The sequence below is a fragment of the Cuculus canorus genome, chromosome 8 (genome assembly GCF_017976375.1).
Source record: "Cuculus canorus isolate bCucCan1 chromosome 8, bCucCan1.pri, whole genome shotgun sequence".
NCBI lineage: Eukaryota > Metazoa > Chordata > Aves > Cuculiformes > Cuculidae > Cuculus > Cuculus canorus.
In genome coordinates this window covers 28112729-28133189 of record NC_071408.1, presented here as the reverse complement: position 1 = coordinate 28133189, position 20461 = coordinate 28112729, and the positions used below count along the sequence as shown (strand labels likewise).

Below are 20461 nucleotides of genomic sequence, written 5' to 3'. Positions count from 1 at the left end.
ATAACTTTGTAACCAACCCAAATCCTGGCTTTGTAGTGGGAAAGCAAGAAACTTGGAACATCATTACAGAAAACTGGGCACTTAAATAGTGAAGCTGGGTGGATGTTCTTGATGAATCGAGTCTAACGGCCAGGACTGGGCTTCATCTTACGCTATGCTGCTTTATAACAGTAGAGGGTACTGTTGGTGTAAGATAAAAGAGGAGTTTTTTCACATGGAGCTTGGATGTTTTTGCTCCTAATGTATTGGTCACTGGAACCGTTGTCATGTTATTACATATGTAATAACATGGGTTGCCGTCTCGTCTTCAGCCCGTCCGTTTATGGGTTTGTTAAGTAGTTTTGTGGACAATCCCCTAATTAAGCGCAAATGTTTTCTCATTATTTTTGCTGTCACAAAAAGTTCTTCAACGATGTGGCTTCTGATAGAGCTTGTTTTTCTCTGTGTTGTGGATAGACTGTTCCTTCCATGTTCTAGATTGAGGCAGTGATTATGCTGGACAGCTTTCCAGACAGTTTTTCTTCTGTAGATAAAGTATAAAAAAGAACAGTAATGATTTGGGGACAAATCTGCAATTATTCCACTTTTTTTTGCTGGACAGCTTTACCACAATCTCTCCTCCTCTGTTTTATTTGCCACATTCTTGTGTAGTCTCTGGCCACAGCTCACCAGAGTTGTGTTTTATTTGAGTGTCGACAGGTGTGCAGTTATTTAAGACCTGCTTTTAAGGAATGTTACTGCTTTGCCAGGGATCATTTCAGTCTTGTGGAAAGGCCCCGTGCTTTCCAAAGCTGAGTTTCTGAGGGGGTATAGTTACATTGTGTGTTGATTTTGGTGGCAAATAGTCTGTAAGTAACTGCATAATAGCGTTTTTTGAGAAGGATTTTTGGTGGGTTTTGTCCTGTATTTTTTCTGTGATCTGTTTTACATCCTCCTGCTGCCCTGTGAGCCACTTGTCTCGGCACGGCTGTGCCACGCGGAGTTACAGTGACGTGCTGGTCCACACAGGGTGTGAAAAATTCCTAAATTTTGCTTTGCTGCCAAAGTACTGTGTAAATACATCTTGAGGTTGGTGTTAATTTGAGTTTGGAATTGATAATCCTTATGGGAGCGAGACAACTTCAGTTTGGTCACTGCCATATTCTAACTGTACTGTAACATACTTTTGCTGTTGGAAATGCTAATATGGGGTTTTTTGTTGTTGTGCTGGCAAAAAAATGCTGCTTTTGAGTGAAGTTTTCTGCTTGGCAAAATTATTTAGGTTATAATGTACGAGAACGCCTCCCGTAGGTAGAAGGTGAGTTATCAAGACCAATAAAACCTGTTGTGTATACAATATCAAACTCACCAAAGCCCCAGGTCCTTCAGCTGCTGAGTCTGTCTTTTATTATGGTTTGTCCACATTGATGATATTACTAATATTACAGTGGGATTTTATTGGTGAAAGACCCATTATGGGCAAACTTGGAAGAAATTTATTCATTAGTCCAGTTACAAAGTTAGAAATTTCATAAGAACTGCTAACTTTTTCCCTAACCTGTTTTTCACATTCTTTTTCATGTTTCTGGGATGGTAGGGTAGCTTTTGGTGGTGGAGTTGCTTGGGAGCAGAAGACAGAAGAGAGATGGGTGGCAGGGGTTGAGCTGGGGTGGAGAAGGAGTAGATTGAGAGGTATTAGTGTGCGTTTGGGCTTTGGCTGCAGGAAACAGTGCTAACACAGGTTATTAATGTGTTTTGAAACACCACTTGTTCTTTGAGCTTCTACCCATGTTTCTACTGCTCACCTTGAGCCAGCTTTTTCTGTTCTGCTGACTGCGTGGCAAAAAATTCCCAGCTACTCTAAAATAGCAGCAGACCAGGAGAGAAAGACATGTTGCCAGTTTGACCTTCCAACCAGGAGAGTCCTTGTGGGGGCTCAAAGGAAGCATGGAGGACCGTGCTCGAGAGCTGTTAGTTTGGGGCTGTGTTGCGAAGCTGTGCCTTCTGTGGCATCACTGTTCAGGTATTCACTAGCAGAATATGGGGCAATAATAATCCATCTGCTTGGAGTCTTCTGATGGGTGAGATTTAATGGGGGAAGTTGTCACAGCGGGACACGTTAGTCACGTTGAATATATTGAGTAATCGCCTGGATCCTGTGTGGTGACTCAAGTAACTCCTGGCCTGGATGCTCCAGTTTGCACACTGCTGTGTTAAAGTGGCTGCTCCTGTTGTGAAAGCTAGTAGTAAAGAACAGTTTATTATGGGTAATAGTCATGACCTCAACAGGATCATTCTTGGATTTTCACTCTTGAACTCAAATGAGAGCTGTAACAATATTTTTCATTATCCAGGGAAGGAAATTCTTTGTAAGTGAACCCTAACCTTATAGTTATTAGATTTATCCTGTGCTCAACTTGGTATAAATTCAGTACTCACTTTGAAACTTGTTAAGACTTCTTGCCTAGCATAGCATTACTGGCAGACTGGATGGTTTGTCTTTTTTGCAGTTAACTCCTCTGCATTTAATTTTTTCTGAGTTAGTCTTATGTGAGTGGATGTACTTGCACTAAAATCCTGAGAGCAATGCTCCTTTAAAACAAGGGTGTTCCAAGGAATCACAAAATAGTTGAGAACAGAAAGCGCCTCCAGACATCATCTTTCACCCTCTTGGTAATTTTTTTCCTCATATTTAAATATAATTTCCTGCTTTTTGGTTTGTTCTCATTGCCTCTTGTCCTTTCACTGGGCACCTGTGAGAAGAGTTGTCTCTGCCTTTATTCCTTCCCATCAGGTTACATTACTAAGATCCTCCTGAGCCTTCTCAGCTCAAAGCTGAACAATCCCAGCTCTCTCAGCCTCTCATATGACAGATGCTCCAATCCCTTAATCATCTTAGTTCATTGGACTTGCTCCAACATGTCCGTGTCTCTCTTGCAGTGGGAGCCCAGAATGGACTGCTCCAGCAGTGCCTCCTCAGTGCTGAGCAGAGGGGAAGGATCCGCTCCCTCGCCCTGCTGGCAGCCCTCTGCCCGCCGCAGCCTGGGATGCTCTTGGCTGCTGTTGCCGCAAGGGCGCTTTGCTGGCTCAGTTCAGCTGCTTCCACCAGGATTCACAGGTCCTTCTTGGCAAAGCTGTTTTCCAGTAGTTTGGCACCCAGACTGTACAGCAGTTATTCTTCCCCAGGAGCAAGACTTTGCATTTCCCTTTACTGAACTTCAGAAGATCTGTCCGCCCGTTTCTCCAGGCCTTTTCCATACTTTTTGTCAACAGGAGGCTCACTTTTTCCCTATTCTTCCTTTTGCTGCTAATTTACCTGTAGAAACACTTTGTCTCTCTCACCATTTTCAACTCCAGCAAGGCTTTGACCTTCTAAAGCCTGTCTTTGCACCCTTAAGGTAGTGTTTCTATATTCATCCTATCTCATTTGACCCTGCTCTCACTTCTTGTGTGCATTCTATGTTTGTCAGAAGCTGCTTATTCATCCATGCAGGTCTCCTGGTGCCTTTGCTTGATTTCCTGCACATTGGGCTAGAGTATTCTAGAGCTTGGAGGAGGTCGTCCTTCAAAATCAACCAGTTTTCCTGCGCCTCTCCTCTCTCCAGGCCTATATCCTGTTGGTTTCTCTGAAGCAGGTTCCTTAATAGGCTAAATTCTCCTCTCCTGAAGCCCAGACTTAGGATACTGCAAGTTGACTTGTTTCCTTTTCCTTAGTTGTGACTTAAGGCTTGGTTCTGTGACTTCCCTGGTGTGAACATCAGTAATGTTAATACCTCAGCCTGCGTTTCTGGTGGGCTGGCTAGGTTGCAGGTTTTAGTCCGAACTAGAGATTTTCTGTATCTGAACTTGATACTATGGATGAACCAGACAGGTCAGGTCTGGGTAAGTGCATGTTCCTGCAGAGGGCTGTGCTTTCTTTTGTTCTTAACTTATATTCACTGATGTATCTGTTCCTTATGTGCATCTTATCAGTCTTAGATACCGATGCTGGTAGTGATTCTATTAGTCTCTCTGATTCCAACTGCTGTATACAGATTTACCTTGGATAAACTTCCATTTAGTTAGATGTCAATGACTCCTCTGCTTGACCTATTTCCATCCCTTTACGTGTGTCTGGAAATGGGCCTTAAATGTGCACGGTCTGGCCATGCCCTGGATTGTTCTGAGATCATGGTGTAATCCAAAGCATTTCTTTATGGCAAAACTATCCTATCCTGTATCTATCTACAAAACAAAAACTGGCCTAGAAGAGCTAGGAATAACTAGCCCAGGAATTATATAGACTGCTCTGTTCCTTACAGCTTCAAAATCTATTCAATATCATTAATGACTTTCATGTAGCGTGGGTATGGCCAAGGTATAACGGCATTCTGACAGGTGATCCAAGTGACTCTTTAAGAGTGGTTTTCTTCAAGTTCTGCATCTTCTCCTCACACTTGGTTACCTGCAAGCAGTGGCTGTACCAGTGAATATTTAAGGGGAGCGGATCCACCGCTCTTAAATGCTTAACCTCAGGCAGAATTGCTGAATAACATCCGAGTTAGTATCCAGTCAGCACAGACGGTGAAGTGCTGGCAAAAATACTTGCAAATTGATATGAGAGGGCTCTGCTTGCTGTTAGTCACTACCACCAAATTAGCTTAATTAAAACCAGCTGTGGGAAAGTGCAACTGATAAATCTCATTTCCTCCTCCCAGTGTCTGTGGGTCTGGAGCTGGTGATAACTGCCTGCTCGAATGCAGCGAGGATCTTAAGGTGGTTGCAGTTCTCTTCCATATGTGTAATTTTGAACTTGGCCCCAAGTCCTGCCTTTGGCTCACATTTCTCCATATGGAGTCCTTGGCCTCGAGGTGATTGGGTTTGTGTATCGAGTTGAATAGCATCTATTATGGTTAGTGTTGCTGTTCCTTGATTTAGTTTGGGAGAATTAGTAGGCATGTTTGTTTTAGCGTGGCTTAGAAAGAATGTCAAGGTTATTCACCCTGAGAAAGATGTTCTTCTATTAAAGCTTTAAAACCTCATAAAGCCGAAAGAACCCTGTCCCCCACACCCAAACCCTGAGTATAAAACCAACGGCGTAAGCCATTTAGAGACGTGGGGTTTGTTTCCTTTGAATGAGCAGCAGCCCTTTGTGTTTTGTGAACCGGTGTCTCGGGCTTCTGCAATATTCTTTGTTCACAGAATGCCCTGCTCTTAGTTGTACCCCTTCACTTAATCCTCTCCTCCCTTTCCCTATCATCTGTTCAGTTGTGCAGGCATTTTCACAGTCAAACTTGTGGCCAAAAAGTTGCCTATGTTGATGAGTTGTCACAAAATAAGGAGAGACCATTTTCCATTCCTGAATTGATCCCAGATCTGCCAACATCAAGCTGTTGGGTTTTTTTTTTGCCAGTCAAATGAAGTTGTGTTGGATGAGGCAGCTGTTTTAGAGTCAGGTTAATAAAGTGACTGTTGCCTTTTATAAGGAGCTCTGCGAGTGGAGTAATCCAGAAATGGCAAAACTCTAAAATTTGTGAATCCCAGTGAGCCTATGAAACCCTGGCTGGGAACAGACTTCAGCAGGTGGCTGGAAATGCTAATAAGGAACGAGGTCTGTTGTGGAGCATTGAGGACAGTTTGTCTTTCTGAGCGTACAGTGGGTTTTCTTTGTGGAAACTGAATTAATTTAAGAACGGGAGTTGCTCTTGGCAGCTCTGAATTTCTGCAGTTCCAGCTACTGGTGACGGAGAGTTGGCAGATTAACACGAACTTCTTCAAAGCCATTTGATGTTTGTTTCAGTGATGCTGGTACTGCTGGATGCTACATTACTGTTCTTAAGCAAGCTGCTCCCTTGCCTTGGTGTTTTGATTAAAGCAGCCTATTGATATGGGGTGATTTTTGCTTTCTGTTTTGGGTGTGGTTTTATTTGTTGCATCTTGTTTTGTTTGTCTGAAAGTCTGTGTGGCCACTCTAAAGAGCAAAGCCACTGTGGGTCTTTCAGAGGTGTGACTGAACAACATAGATCATTGCTTTGTGGCAAATCGGATCGTTCAGACCTTAACATTTGGGAGTTAGAACGAAATGATCTTTAAAGTCCGTTCCAACCAAACTATTCTATGATTCCATGATTTCTGGTGTTTCTTTTAGAAAAATGTGATGAAAAATGTATGTGAATGCACGTAACCAAACAAAAGGAGTTGCATCAATAATTAGCTCCCTGAACTTAAACGTATTTTAGTTTCATTCCTTCGGTGTTGTTCCATCTAACAATAATAATGGTGGTGGTGATGATGATGTTATCTGTTATGTTCGCATATTGCAAACAGTGCAAGACGCTTTGTGGCTTTCCCAAATCGGGTCCCCCAGGGTTTTCAGATGCAGTATAGCCCATGAGCCTGGTCTCACAGATATTTGCATGCCAATTCTCTGGTCATTTGCTGCTTATTTCTGTTTTGCACATGAGCTTTCTGTCACTGTAAGCTTCACTTCTGACAGACAAGGATCTTTTCAATATGATTTTTTCTTGGACAGTAAATGTTCTTATAGCTAGAGGTAAGACTGGCCTCGTTTTTTTTAGTCTTGATAAACCCCCTGGGGCAGTGGCAGCTCGGTTCTGCTTTAGCTACTGCTGACTTCCAACTACAGTGTGAGTTATGTTTTTAAAGAAGGCTTGCTTTCTTTGTGAATCAGTTTAGCTAGGTGCTCAGCAGTTTAATTCCATCGATCCTAGACTGGAACCAATGATTCTTAGTATTTAACCTTCTGGGTGCCTTGAAGTTTGTTTTTTCACTGGCTTGTTTCTCATTTAAAGGGTTTCGTGGTATTATAATAGATCATCTCTAGCTGTATTTAGAAGGGGCTGGTTCTGTGATGATCAACTTCTGCAATCTGTGTAAGTTTTTCACTGTCTAGCAATTTATGCAGGTGGAAATGAAGCGCTACTAACAGTATTTAGTCCATCTCTGGTTATTTTTCTTGTGTTTCCATGAACCAATATTTTTTTTTCTTCAAATGAAACACTCTGTAAAAGACAATAATAGGAAATGAGAATTTATATGTTGAAAGTTACTGTGATTTTGGTGTTTTGGGCAGAGGGTGTTTTGTTTGTGTTTTTTTCTGAGCTTCAATAGCCAAGCAGATACTCTGGGAAAAGAATAGCATTTGATTTTAGCATACTAGGATGCACAGATGATGTCTGGCACATCTTTATTTCAGGTTTGTGTGTGTCGGTGTTTGTTTGGTTTAGGACAATGAAAGGCTTTTGCATAGATAGACGTAATGCCCTTTGTAGGACCAGTGAGCGTGGCTGGCGGGTAAAGGCAAACTGAAGGCATGTAAGCTGCTCTTCAAGACATTTGGCTTTGAAAGGGCATGTACATATGTTTAGTATCTCTCCTAGAATGGTTTGGGTTGAAAGGGATGTTAAAGATCATCCAGTTCCAACTTTCTGCCTCTATGTACTACCTATAAAATCATAAGACCTCTCAAATCCAAGTTTTAGCGCATGTTTTGGGAACTTAATGAGTTTTAGGATTTGATGGGCCGGAAACCTCTTCACATTTTGGAATCAGTTGTTGTGATGCTGTTAAAAAACAAACAAAAATCTCCCATCTTCCTCTGGCTCTAAACAGCAAAAAAACCCCATGAGTGATAAAATGGATCCAGCAGGCTTTCTGTTCAGTGTCACCTTTCATGTTAATATGAATATATTGTTAATATGAATATGTTAATGATGTCAGGGTCCTTGTAACTCAAAGGAAAGTAGAACATTGCCATTTTCTTGAGCAGATGCCTATAAAGCACTTGTATTCAGGAGCTGGTTTATGCTCGTACGCTTTCCTTATGCCTCACTCCTTCCTATCATTTGTTTCTGTTCTGGTCAAACACGAGAGAGATGAGAAGTGTCACTGTAACGCTGCAGATATGAACTTGGCAGTTATTCTGGCAGCTGGGCCAAATGTTGTGTACTTTAAGATTTTAGGAGGCTTTTAACCACTGGCTTAATAGCATTAGTAGTAGATCATTTGCAAACAAACTCAAGAATGTGAGTTTCCTGATGAAAGTATTTATATTGCTGCTTTTGAGGAAGGGGCGGTTTCTGAGAGCTCAGAAAAGCCAACAGACTGAAAAAGTTTTTTCCATCCCAGGGAGTGGGAGGGAAAAAATACCTCCAGTAAGCATGAAATCACGAGCAGGCTATTAAAATAGTTGTTGTCCTGATTGTCATTAATTGCAAAGAGGTATCTTTGTTTTGCATAAATAAAGATAATGTGCAGCAGCCTTCCAGAGCGCTCTGACAGTTGTGTGAGTACGTCTAAACTTAAGACACGGTCACTAATACAGTTCTTAGACTGTGTTTTGTTAAGGTTAAAAGCCCATGTCTATATTTAATAAAAATACTACAGGAGTAAAGCAATTTAATTACGAATACTTTGTATTATGTACTATCTGAGATTTCAATATATATATTTTGTTTGCACTGTGACAATACAGAATTCATTTTCCTTGTGTCAGTGCTGTGCAATAACCTAATCAAGAAATTTTAGCACATTTATCCTTAGTTTGAAACGGAACCTTTTTTTCCCCTAAGGACAGATTTAAGGATATTTTCCTTCTTCATAGTTTCAAGCTGCTAGTATGTAGTAAAGAGCAATAATGTTTGGAAGTTTTGAGGGTTTTTTGATGTGGGAATGGTTTGGTATTCCAAAAGCTATGTGAAAATTCCATGTGTGAGCACTAACCAAGAAAACTGAAGGGAGTACGCTATTTACATTTTTCTAATGCTTGAAATAAGTAAATATTATTAGGTTAAAAGTATTTTTTAGAATAATTTGCACCTTTTGAAGTGTGATTGAAAGCAGCCAGAGAGCATTGGCTGATTTATTTTTCCTTACATCTGCGTTGCTTCACCAAAATATCATGTTGGGTCTTAGCTTGCAAATGATATAGTGGAGTATTTTCAGGGTTTTATGTACAAATGAGTGTCAATAGGTGCTTTAATTAATTTTAACAAAAATAATAATAAAAATCTAGTTGTCATCTGTTACCCTCCTGTCCAGTATTCTTTTTTGAACTAAATAATGACAACGCTAATGTTTATTAGATGCATTCCACACACAGTAATGAGATTTACCATTATGATACACAGGTGAGCCTAAATACAATTTCCCCTGTGTTCCCTGATGTATCCAATGGTACGAGTTCGCTGTTAATTTTAATTGCGAAGACAGCTGCAGTGTTGTTACTAAGATTATCTAGGAAACAACTTTTTGAAATAAATATCTGCAAATCATAATTTTGAAGCATTAGGTGGTGATATACATTCAGAAGATAATGTATATCCTGAACCTAAAGCAAGGGCTTTACATTTGAGTGCACAAATGCTGTTTTTCCTGCTGAAGAGAGTGAATCTTTTCTTCAGAAACCTGATATGGTTTTGCTTCATATTGTTTTAATTAAAGACTGGTACCACCAGTGGTGCTCAGGAAAACGTTCTTGTACTGAGGTGGTACTACCTTATTGACCCATGTTTTCCCATCTGTTCCTGTGTAGTTCCCCAACTGCCGATATCCATTTTCTGTCTTGCACGTGGATTGTAAGCTTAGAAGAGGGAAATTTTACTGTTTTGTAATTTATTGCAGGTTCCGCTGTGGAATTTGGGTGTATGACTGTGTTAGTGCTACAATAATAATTGAAACCAAACGCTGAGACTTGACTTAGGAGGACATGAGCTTCTTAAAATACTGAGAATCTATTTAGGATTAATTAAAGAATTTCTCTCTGTCGAGAGAAAAACCTCTCGGATAACAGCATTATGAGTACATTTTGGGCTGTTTGTGACTTTGTGGTAGATTTGTATCTTCTCTACAGCTGTGGTCCTCAAAGCTAAGTGTATTTTCATTGAACTTGTGCTTCACCTTGATCTTCCCTTCTCTTCTGCATTTGGGGACTGTTTGTCCATCTCTTCTGGAAAGAACAACCTAAGAGTCCGGTGCTGTTGGCCATCCCTTGGAATAAGGAGCTGTGTTCGACACCGAGGAGCTACACATACTGGATGCCTGGAGTGAAGCACCATGTTGTCCTCATGCCGAGAGTTTCGTTGGTCGTGGCACTGCGCAGTTATGTAGTACGTCCAAATAAATACTGATCTAATGAGCAAAACATAGCAGCCCTTCCTGCTACCAAACGATTGTTTGGGCGCTGCTGAAGACAATAGCAATGTAATATCCTTCTGAAGCATTTGCCAGCTGGCGCAGGCCAACAGATAATTTCATTCAGTTCATTCATCGCAGAATAAAGAAAATTGGCATGCTCGGAGCATGTTAAAAATACATCTGTTCAGAACATGAGCATTGTTTCTTGCTTAGTTAATTTGCCACTTCATTACGAACGTCCTGATGGAAAAGGAACGATGTGCACAACAGCAAGTGTAAAAGTTGGTTAGAATCCATGAAATTCATGCATTCAAGAAGTGTTGCTACAGCTTTCAAGTTCTGTATCACTGAGTATAGTAGTTTCAGTTAAATGACAGGAAATTGAGCTGATAGAGAATGACTCTGCAGGTTTCAGTGTACCCAGTAGATCTTGACGCCACGTAAAATTGTGATTTCAAGTGATAATTGGCTATGTCCGTTCTTACCTCTCAAGCCTTTTTTTCTAAGGGTCTTTGGAAAAAGAACATATTGTTTATTTTTACAGATGAGAATCACTGAATTCTATCAAAGGGCTTGTTCAGGTTCAGGTTATATAGTAGGATTGCCCATATTAGCTATGGTTTAGTTTGGCCATGGTTTAGTTTGCAGAGATGGGCTCTGAACCTGCAGGGGCGTAGAAACTGTCTGGATCCAGGCTAGAGGGAAAAAATGATGTCCAGGCAGAGTGGCTGGCCAAGAATCATGGAATCATAGAATAGTTAGAGTTGCAAGAGACCTTAAAGATCATATAGTTCCAACCCCCTGCTATGGGCAGGGACACCTCCCACTGGATCAGGCTGCCCAAGGCCCATCCAATCTGGCCTCGAGCACCTCCAGGGATGGGGCAGCCACAACTTCCCTGGGCAACCTGGGCCAGTGCCTCACCGCTCCCGTGGTGAAGAAACTCTTCCTAATGTCTAGTCTATATCTGCCCCCTCTCCGGTTTACAGCCATAAATTTGTGTTCAACTCTAAAGTTGGCCATGAAGTCTTGTGTGAATGAAACGGGTGTGATTTTGGGTCAACCACAGAAATAGAGAGAGAACCTGCATAGCCTGCGTTAATACTGTGTGCTTTAAAAGTTGATTCTATATAAATGAGGATAGTATTAAAGAGATGCTGACTTCTCAACATTGTGCAGTGCTCAAGTTAGTTAATATTTAGATCAGAATGAATTTTTTCTGCTTTTACAGTGGTTTAGTAGGCGCAGTGGAGTTGGACTGACGCTTGGACTGGATAATCTTATAAGTCTTTTCCAACCTCAATGATTCTATGATATTTCACACCGATACACAATCTCAAATAAGGGTGAATCGTGCCCCTCAGTTATATTCTATGAATCGAGCACCAGTCCATTTCCACATCTCCCCACTGACACAAATATAGCCGGGGCACACAGGACAAGCAGTCACGCTTAGTACAAGAGGAACTCTGTAGTGCAGCCTTGTTTTAAGACGATTTATTAATGTAGAAAATCCAGACTTTATTGGAAGCATTCTTTACAATCAGATGTTTCCTGTTGCTGAAGATGTCCTGTTGCTGAGTGACTTTTCCCTTCCCGTGAAGGGAATAAGTTTGAACCTTGAACTTGTGTCTCGTGTCGGTTGCAGACGGCACTGGACTAAGACTCCTCATATCGTCTGCTGCCAAAACTTGCAGTCCCTGTGTTTACTGCTTGAACATCTGTGATTAGGAAGTGTGCCCGTCCTGTGTGTGTTGTCTTTATGTATTCTTCGTCTTAGATAGTGAAAATGTTAAAGTAACGCTGCTCAAACAATACGCTTGAGATAATAACTACTTGTGGCGTCTAAGTATGGGAACACTTTAGGTTGTTTTTCACAAGGTACATATGTACAGACTGAAATTATTCGTAGGAGGGGTCTTGTATGTGTTTCCTTTGACCTTCACTGGCGCCGTGCGATGTGGTGCATAGGGGATGTCATAATGAGCGCCTTGAGTTTTGAAAAACGAATATGAGTAACTCGCAACATCCTTGAGGCCATGATACAGAAGATATTCTTGTAGTGACTGGTGCTTTTAACACAGAGCCATTTCACCCTTCAGGAAAAGGTGGAGAAGTATGAAAATCGGTTGTTCTGTAGAAGGAAGAGAGCTTAGGAAAGCAGAATAAACCAAGCAAAGGGGATTGGGACAGACATCCACAACATGAATGCAGAAGTAGGATACTTAATAAATCCATAGGGTTTTATTTATCATTAAACTGAATAAATGACTTGGCCCTTCCTTAAATTGGTCTTAAGCAAGTAAAGTAGAGCGTTAGGAAGTGATGGGTACCCGGTGAAGTGACTTGTAAGTGCAGACAGGGTATACTACAATAATGTAACAACAAGGAAATAATACAATTGCCTTATCTTACGTTTGGAAAATTAGAGGAATATGCTTGATATCTGCTTGAAAAAATCATATGAATTATAAAAATTGTCATTTTTGTGTGCGTGAATACTTGCCTGTATTGTTGTCTGTAAATTTGTCTGTTCTAAACTGAGGGTCTTAGGGTGTTCCTTCTTGTGTTTAATAGTCATGTACTGGACAGAATTCCTTTTTCTTTGTCAGGTAGTTAGTGTTGTGCTGCTTGATATTAATTAGGGCCATTGGACACTCTTCTACATTTTCTTGGTTTGTTAGACCAATCAATCAATTTAGTTAGATTGGTCTCAATATTAAATGTCTAATATATTTTATTAAACTGACTGATAGCAATGACTGGAAGAAGCAGGTGAGCATTCCAGTGCAGAGGCTGCTCTAGGTCTGAGTGGGAGCAGAACAAATCAGGGTTAGTTTAGATGAGGAGCTGCTATTTTGTATTTTACTTAATGATGTTAGTTAATGAGCGTGAGAGAAAAAGTTATGTGACACCTGTAGATTATGGGAGAGTACTAAAAAAAGCTGGAGAAAGTCATTTTTTTTTTTTTTTTCTCTCTTGTGACAGAGATGCAGGAAATAGTCACACGGATTATACTGTAATGTATCCAGGGAGTGCATGAGGCACAGGATAAACATTCTCTGTCAAGTGTGACCATAGCAACTCTAGAGGTTCATTTTCTAGTTTTCTTAGCATGTTTTTCTGTGTTTGCTTGATTTCTTCCGGTCTGTTTATGGGTGCTTCTTGTACAGAGGTGTGACTGTTACTGGGAATACACTGCTTCTAATGTAATTCTTACTTTTAAGATACTCATTTTTCTTGCGCTACCATTTTCAATGGCAAAACTTGATTTGATGTCTGCTGGTAGCTCTATTTATTATGGTTATGATATATATCTTGGTCAAACATTGGAACGGGCTGTCTAGAGAAGTGGTAGAGTCACCGTCCCTGGAGGTGTTAAAAAAGTGCCTAGACTTGGCAATTCAGGATGTGGTTTAGTAGGCACAGTGGGGTTGGGCTGACATTTGGACTTCATGATCTTTTCCAGGCTCTATGACTCTGTGATTATTTCAGTGGTCAGGTAAGAATGTTTCAGGTTTGTATGTGTGTGAATGGAGAGTGAACTAAAGATCTAGTTGAAATACAAGGACTGAAATATGTTGGTGTGCTGTTTCTTGAGAGTGATCTATCCTTGTTTGTGTAGGAAAATAGAAAAGCTGCTTATTTAAAGGATAGAAGATGCTTGTCGTCATAGTGCTTTCTGTAATGCTGCCTTTTCTGTATCTTAGCTAAACGTGGCTGGTATTTATGGCATAGTGTTTTGTCAAAATCTGAATATTTTAGGTTCGTTTTAATGGAGATGAAGTTGTGTTTTACCAAATCTAAGGAAGATTGTTTAAGCTTTAGATATCTAAGCAAGATCTCTGTGAACTACAGCTGAAATAATTTAGTTCCCTTCAATTCTGTGGGTGTAAGAATGATCCAGAGTTTTGTGTCGTTGGGTTTTTCCGAATATTCTTTCTTTGGGGCAGGGGATGTTCTGCAACAGATCTTCTTGCCAAAGGTATCTCTACAATAGCGTGTTTTCTGAGTGGTGCCCGTTTTGTGAGCTTCACGTTCTGGCTAGATGAAACATGAGGATAGTTTGTGTTATTACTGGCCTTTCCATCACTAAGTTATGGAGTGTTTTGTGCATTAAATACACCTTTACTGGTATTTGTCATGTTATAGAATATTGATCTCAAATAGAAAACAAATCTTGATGTCTAATGGGGTGTTTGATCATGTAATTTTCCATGCACAGCTAAAGAAGGGAGACAGCGGAATGGCAGCCTCTTTTCTTTATGGATGGTCTTCTAATTCCACAGTAAAAAATGGCATCTAAAAATCTTTCTTTTCATTCTGACTCTGCATTAAAGGTTCTTTAATGTTATTACTGCAGTTACGATCCCCAGCCCAGGCGACTGGAGTTCTGCAGGATAGCTGGTCTGATCAAACTCCAGAGGTAGAAATTACGTGAAATATTATTAAATATAGGTTGCTGTTCTGTAATCCATCTGAGTATCTGGAGAGCAGGGATATGGAATGAGAAACTTAAGAGTGACGTGCATATAAGAAAGCAATGCAGACTTCAGAGCTTGAGTCTATGTATGAGGAACTGCCAAATTACAGCCTTATGTTCGATGAGTCCCTGTATTCCCTGTTTGGCTTGATCTGTGGAGCGCAGTACTGTAATGGTATGTGGTATCAAGGCTGTGTTAAGCCTTTATTATTAAACTCTTATAAGCCCTATGGGACGAATGGTTTGTGGTTTCTCAGGAGCACTTCCAAAGCAGCATGCAATCATTTTTTTTTTACTGATTTTCTTTTTTTTTTTCCTGGGGAAGCTGGTTTATTGCAAAAGTCTGGTTATGTTGGGCTTTTTTAAAATGAAAAAGATAAGAGAAGTTATTGGTTTGGCTACTTTAGTTTCCAATAGGATGAGACAAATATCTACAAATCTCTGCAGGGAGAGTCTGTAAAAAGCAAAGAACTTAGTGTCTTCTCAGAGGGACTTACTGTAAAACTGAAATTCTGAAACAGTGCTTAGGTCAACATACGGGTTCTATACAGCTCTTGGTGAAATGTGCTTTGTATTTGCTGTTCTCAGTCTGTGTTGCCACTGCTGGTGTTCAGTTTATACGTTGCATTTTCACCAATGATGAAATCAAAGCAAGGATAGTATTGCATTGGAAGTTGGTCCATGTATTTGCTCTTTTTCAAGAATTTGACACATTTGGGCTACACAAGCTGTTTCCACAGGTCTCTGGAGTGCGGTACCCACACACAATATCAAATGTTTCTGTCCATGTCTCTCTCTCAGAGTATGAAAGTTCATGTTTTCCAACGTGGCCTCATTTTTCTGTCTCTCCCACAAGTCTGCAGTTTGTTGGTCAGGATCATGACTGCTTTATGAAGATCCAAATCGTCATTTATTTTTCTTCAGAGATTAGCGTAGTGGAAAAGATATGGCAATCTATAAGGAATAAATAGTTGTCTGGTGTCAAGAAATGCCTAGACCTAAGGTGCACAATATATGCAGCGAAGTGAGTAATTTAATTTGCCTGTGTTGGAACTGTGGTGTGAAGCTATCCAGGGCATCAGAAAACTCATGGTTAACAGAACAAATGGGAGAAGGAATTTGCAGGACACCTACAATGGGGGACACTGGAGTGGAAAGTGCGGGCTGTGTGTGTGAAGAGTTGAGATGAGGGGTCACTGATATTTGAAGTGCATCCCTTGTGTGGAAATACAATCAATCCTCACGCCTGGGCCACTCATCTGGGCTGCACAGTGGTGTAAGCAGAGCAACAAACATGACCACCTCAGAGCTGCAGGATGTTTTAACAGAACTGTGCAAATCCAATTGTGTTCCTTCAAAGTGAAGGTCAGCAATACATCCTGTTTGGAGCGTTGTTGGAATAGAGTTTGAGTTCGTTCCCAGAGCAACATTGAGTCTCTCTAAACAGTTAGTCTTGGAGCTTCTGGTTCCTGAACCAAATGGATCCTTGTGTTTGTTCTGTAGCAGTGAGCTCTCCTGGCAAAGGGGTCTCATAGGACAACCCACACTCCAAAACGGCTATGGTGGAACACGTTCACAGAATCACATGCTGGTCAGGATTGGAAGGAACCTCTGGAGATCCAGTCCACCCCCCCTGCTAAAGTGGGATCACCCAGAGCAGGTTGCACAGGAATGCATCCAGGTGGGGTTTGAATGTCTTCAGAGAAGGAAACTCCACGACCTCCCTGGGCAGCCTGTCCCAGTGCTCTGTCACCCTCACACTAAAGTTTTTCTTCATGTTGAGGTGGAACTTCCTGTGCTCCAGTTTGTGCCCATTGCCCCTTGTCCTATTGCTGGACACTGTTGAAAAGAGTCTGGCCCCATCCTCTTGGCACTTGCCCCTTAGATATTGATAAATACTGATAATGTCCCCTCTCAGTCTTTTCTTCTCCAGCTAAACAGACTGAGCTCGCTCAGCCTGTATTCGCAAGAGAGAGGTAGCCCTGCAGAACGCTGGTTTTTGGAGGATGATGGGGCAGATCCATGTGTTGGTCCAGTTTTTGATGCTGTAGCTGGGTGCTGGATGGGAGGGAAAGTGACCCAGAGCAAAGGTCTCAGTGGAGTTTTGACCCAAAGCTGACACAAAACGACCCAAAACAACTTCGCAGCCTGGCTGCTGAAGTCTTGGCCAATGTTATTCCTGGCACTGAGTGCCTTCCAAATAAGTATTTCTGCTCTCTTTGCTGCTTCTGATGGATTGGATCAGATCCAGAATTGCATTTGGCTTTTGCTGTATCTTGGGTTTTGGTTTTTTTCCCCTTTTCTTTTTTTAACTGCTGTAGCCACTGAAAAAATGATTGTAGCTAACATGCGAACAGATGTAAAAGGCTGGCATTGTGATGTGCACAGCCTTAAGCTGTGCATATTGGCAAGTTATTTGGTGTCAGATTTCATGATTTTGGCCATAAAGGCTTCTCTTCGGTTAGGAAGGCAGGAGGGAAAACATTTAAGCTACTTGATGGATGTAGGTAGTTGGAAGGTTAGGAGCTGCTCCTTCAGACAGAAACACTTCTTGGCACCTAAAGCGAGGGTGCCTGTAAGTGGGTATGCTTTGCATTGTGTCGTGTTAAGTTTTGAAAGGTAGAGCCTTTGAAGATTGGCTTTGAAAGACAGATTGGACTCAGAGGCTTGAGGGGAAGGCGCTGGGCACAGCCTGAGCAGCCACTTTGTCTCTGGAAAACATCGTCTAGAAAGCCGGGAGGATTTTAAACTGAGCCATGACTGGAGGAGATCTGAAGCTAGAAGCAAAGAAACTTTTCTTCTTATGTTCGTGGAAGCAGGACTTGGTGTATTTTCAAATTAATCTGGCTTGCCTCAAAGAAATCCTTATTCCCATCAACTTCTGACAAAAATAACCTGTAGCATGGAGTTTGGCTGAATGCGAATAGCTGTCTGGATGGAAGAAAGGTGACACGTGATTATCTTCTCAGCCTTTGTCAAGTTTATAGCTTCCTCCCTTTTGAAGTGTCAATGCCAGGACTAAACAGCGTTTAATAACGATCCATGGTTTGTGAAATTACTGGTGGATGTGAAGGGGGAATTCACTGAATAACCCATATTACAGTCAATTTGATGGTGAAACTGTGAAGCTGTCACATGGATTGGAAAAGAGAGCTCATATGCTTACTCTGCTTGTAAATTTTTTTGTTTATAGGGGGAAGATAATGTTCTCAGTTAAGGGAATGAAACTTTATACTATTTTTGTGGGCTGCAGTAGTGGTATTAATTTGGTCCTTGCAATGCTTTTCAGCCATTCTTAGATAAGTCCCACTATTTCATGTGCAGTATTTGAATGCAAAATATATTGCAGGAAAATGAACAACATTTGAATTTGGCATTAACTACAAAGCCATACTTTATGTTGATAAAAATCTCAACAGGTTTTTTTTTTTAAAAACTAGAACCCCACAGAGATATTTGGGAATTAATTGATGGCAGATGAACTTAATGCAGTTAAAATGAATATAAAGATGTCTGAATTTTATTCCCAAAAGAGGAAATACAGTTGTTAAGTCCAGATGGATTTTTATTTTTATTGGAATAAGTTTTGAAACTAGTAATATCTTTCTCTCTTTCTTTTTTTTTTTTGTTTATTGTTACTACCATAGTGTTGGATCTGGGACAGCACAGACCTGCTTCTTAAAAATTGCATTGAATCCAGTTAAATGAACAGCTTTACTCTGTTTATTTTGAAAATTAGCACTTTTCTTATTGAATTTGTAAGATTTGGAAAATAAGCACAAGGATGATGTATGGTACAAAAAAGCCAAGGGCTTGCTTGGTCCTGTGTCACGTTATTGTTGGCTGAAACCTGGTAACTGTCAATGTCTGCGATCTCGTAGCCTGCCCGAAGGTAAGATGATGCAGCAGGAGTTTAACCCCTTTTCAGCACATTAAACCCGGTTGTACTTGGACTTCTTGCCTTGTGCAAAGGGCTTGCACTGAGGCAGCTGCTGTGGTGTTGCAAAGGACGTGTGATGAGTTGCTCACACGCGAGTCCTGAGTTACAAAGAGAAACTCTAAGGGATTCCATCTATTCATTCAGCTGAAGATGAAAGGCAATTCTGCTATTGCTGTGTCAGTTTAAAGCTTCTCATTCCATAAAGTTATGAATCCTATCATAGTGGTTTGTTCTTTCCTGTGTTTTACCCATTGACAACCTGTCTTTAAGTTCACTGTCTCCACTGGTGGTGGTGTAGAATTCAGTAGACTTTCTGCTTCGGTTGGGATTGGTATCAAAATGGATGACAAACCAGAAAGCTCACTACGAAATAAGTGTTGGTTTGTTTCAAGTAAGAATAAAGCTGGGAAAAAATCCCCACCTTTGAGCACAGTACCGTGTTGCAGCTCCACTTGGAACGGAGTATCAAATTATTACTGATAAATTTTGCAAACAGAGTCTAAGCTGAGTGGTGTATAAAGAAAATGAACGACTAAAGGGGTCTGGATCATGGGGCGAGCCAAGTGCAGGCAGGCAATAAGGATTTCTACTTGCCCAAATGTCAAGTTGTATGTATGAAAACTAGGAACTGTAAATCACAATTGAAGCAAAGCGCGCCCCATCGTATGAAGCAGGGACTAAAAGTATCAGGCATCCACTGATGAGCAAGAGTTGTCACTGCAATCATGGATAAAAGCACCCAGATGACAAAATAAAAAGGTATCAAGAAGTTATATCTTTTTGATATGTGGCACATGCGCTGCATGCAGTACAGAGGTGAAGGATACTGATAGAATGAAATGCATTCAGCTGGGGAGCCACTGGTGTCAGTAAAGATGAGAAAAACATGGTGAGAACTGAAAGAAGCATGAAGAACTTGGCTTAGCAAGCAGTGTAAGGGAAGAGCTGATCTTCACAGGCGTGTCCCCTAAGTAGGGACAAAATATTGATAATACATTAGGTGAGAACAAGCTCTCCAGTCTAGCAGTCAAAAAGCACATTATGATTTATTTTTGGTAAAGCTGACCAAGTTTATTAGGCATAAAGTGAAATTATTTTCAGTAAATTATAGCTAGTTCATTGGGTAATGGCATCGTGATCGGTTGCATACTCTGGTGTTCTGCCTTTGCTAGATGCCTGTTGTTTTGTCTGGCTGGTGGAGACATCGTTCTGCTTCCTGGTGGAGGGGAACGTAAGGAGTTATTTAAGCAGAATAACAAGAAAATGTTGCAGCAAGAAATGGTGCTGAGAAAAAGGGGAAAATGAACTTGTACTCTTGTGTTACAGATTCAGTGGTTCTTTCCTTTGACTCCGTTGGACATACAATAGGCTCAGGTACAACCTTGCCTTCTTCTCTATCTCCCACCTCATGACAAGGCTTCTACTTAATTGGACACGGTAGCCATGTTGGGAGGCAGGTCACCGAGTCAGACTCCAGTGGGAATCAACCATCCAGCCAAAGTGGATAAAGAAGTCCTTTCATCAGTGTAGTGGAAGTATTGAGGGTCTTGGAGCAACATGAGGAGTAATGTGTGGGACCCGTTCCATTAGCCAGCGAGGCAGATGACCTGGACACCTTACACGCGTTAGTGATGCAGTTTGTGGTTCTTTTCTCATGTGAAAAGCATTAGGATGAGGTCACCCACCAGCTGAAGAAAAACTAGTCCATGCTACTAGGAGAGTTTCTCAGCTAAACAAACAGTTGAGTTATTTGGGGAAAGACATCAGGAATGCTTCCAGGAAGAAGGTGAAAGAGTCGTAGCTAAACAAACAGGGCTTGAAACATTTTTCAGGGGGTAGAGATTGACTAGCATTGTCAAACCCCAGGGCAAATCCTGCGTAGCTTTATTTCCTTTGGAAGCTGAATACGACCTTCAATTAAACTG

General features: G+C 41.1%; 1 protein-coding gene across 7 annotated transcripts in view; it reads left to right on the top strand.

Moving 5' to 3' along the window:
- The window catches only part of ST3GAL3 (ST3 beta-galactoside alpha-2,3-sialyltransferase 3), a 210938-nt gene that overhangs the window by 35395 nt on the left and 155082 nt on the right, over positions 1-20461 (top strand). For 6 of the 7 annotated variants that reach the window (XM_054073724.1, XM_054073727.1, XM_054073722.1 and 3 more), the window contains exon 3: positions 19863-19910. The exons of the other annotated variant lie outside the window; for it this stretch is intronic. In XM_054073724.1, the coding sequence (XP_053929699.1) occupies positions 19863-19910 (48 nt within the window). The remainder of the gene's footprint in view (positions 1-19862; positions 19911-20461) is intronic. 7 annotated transcript variants of the gene reach the window in all.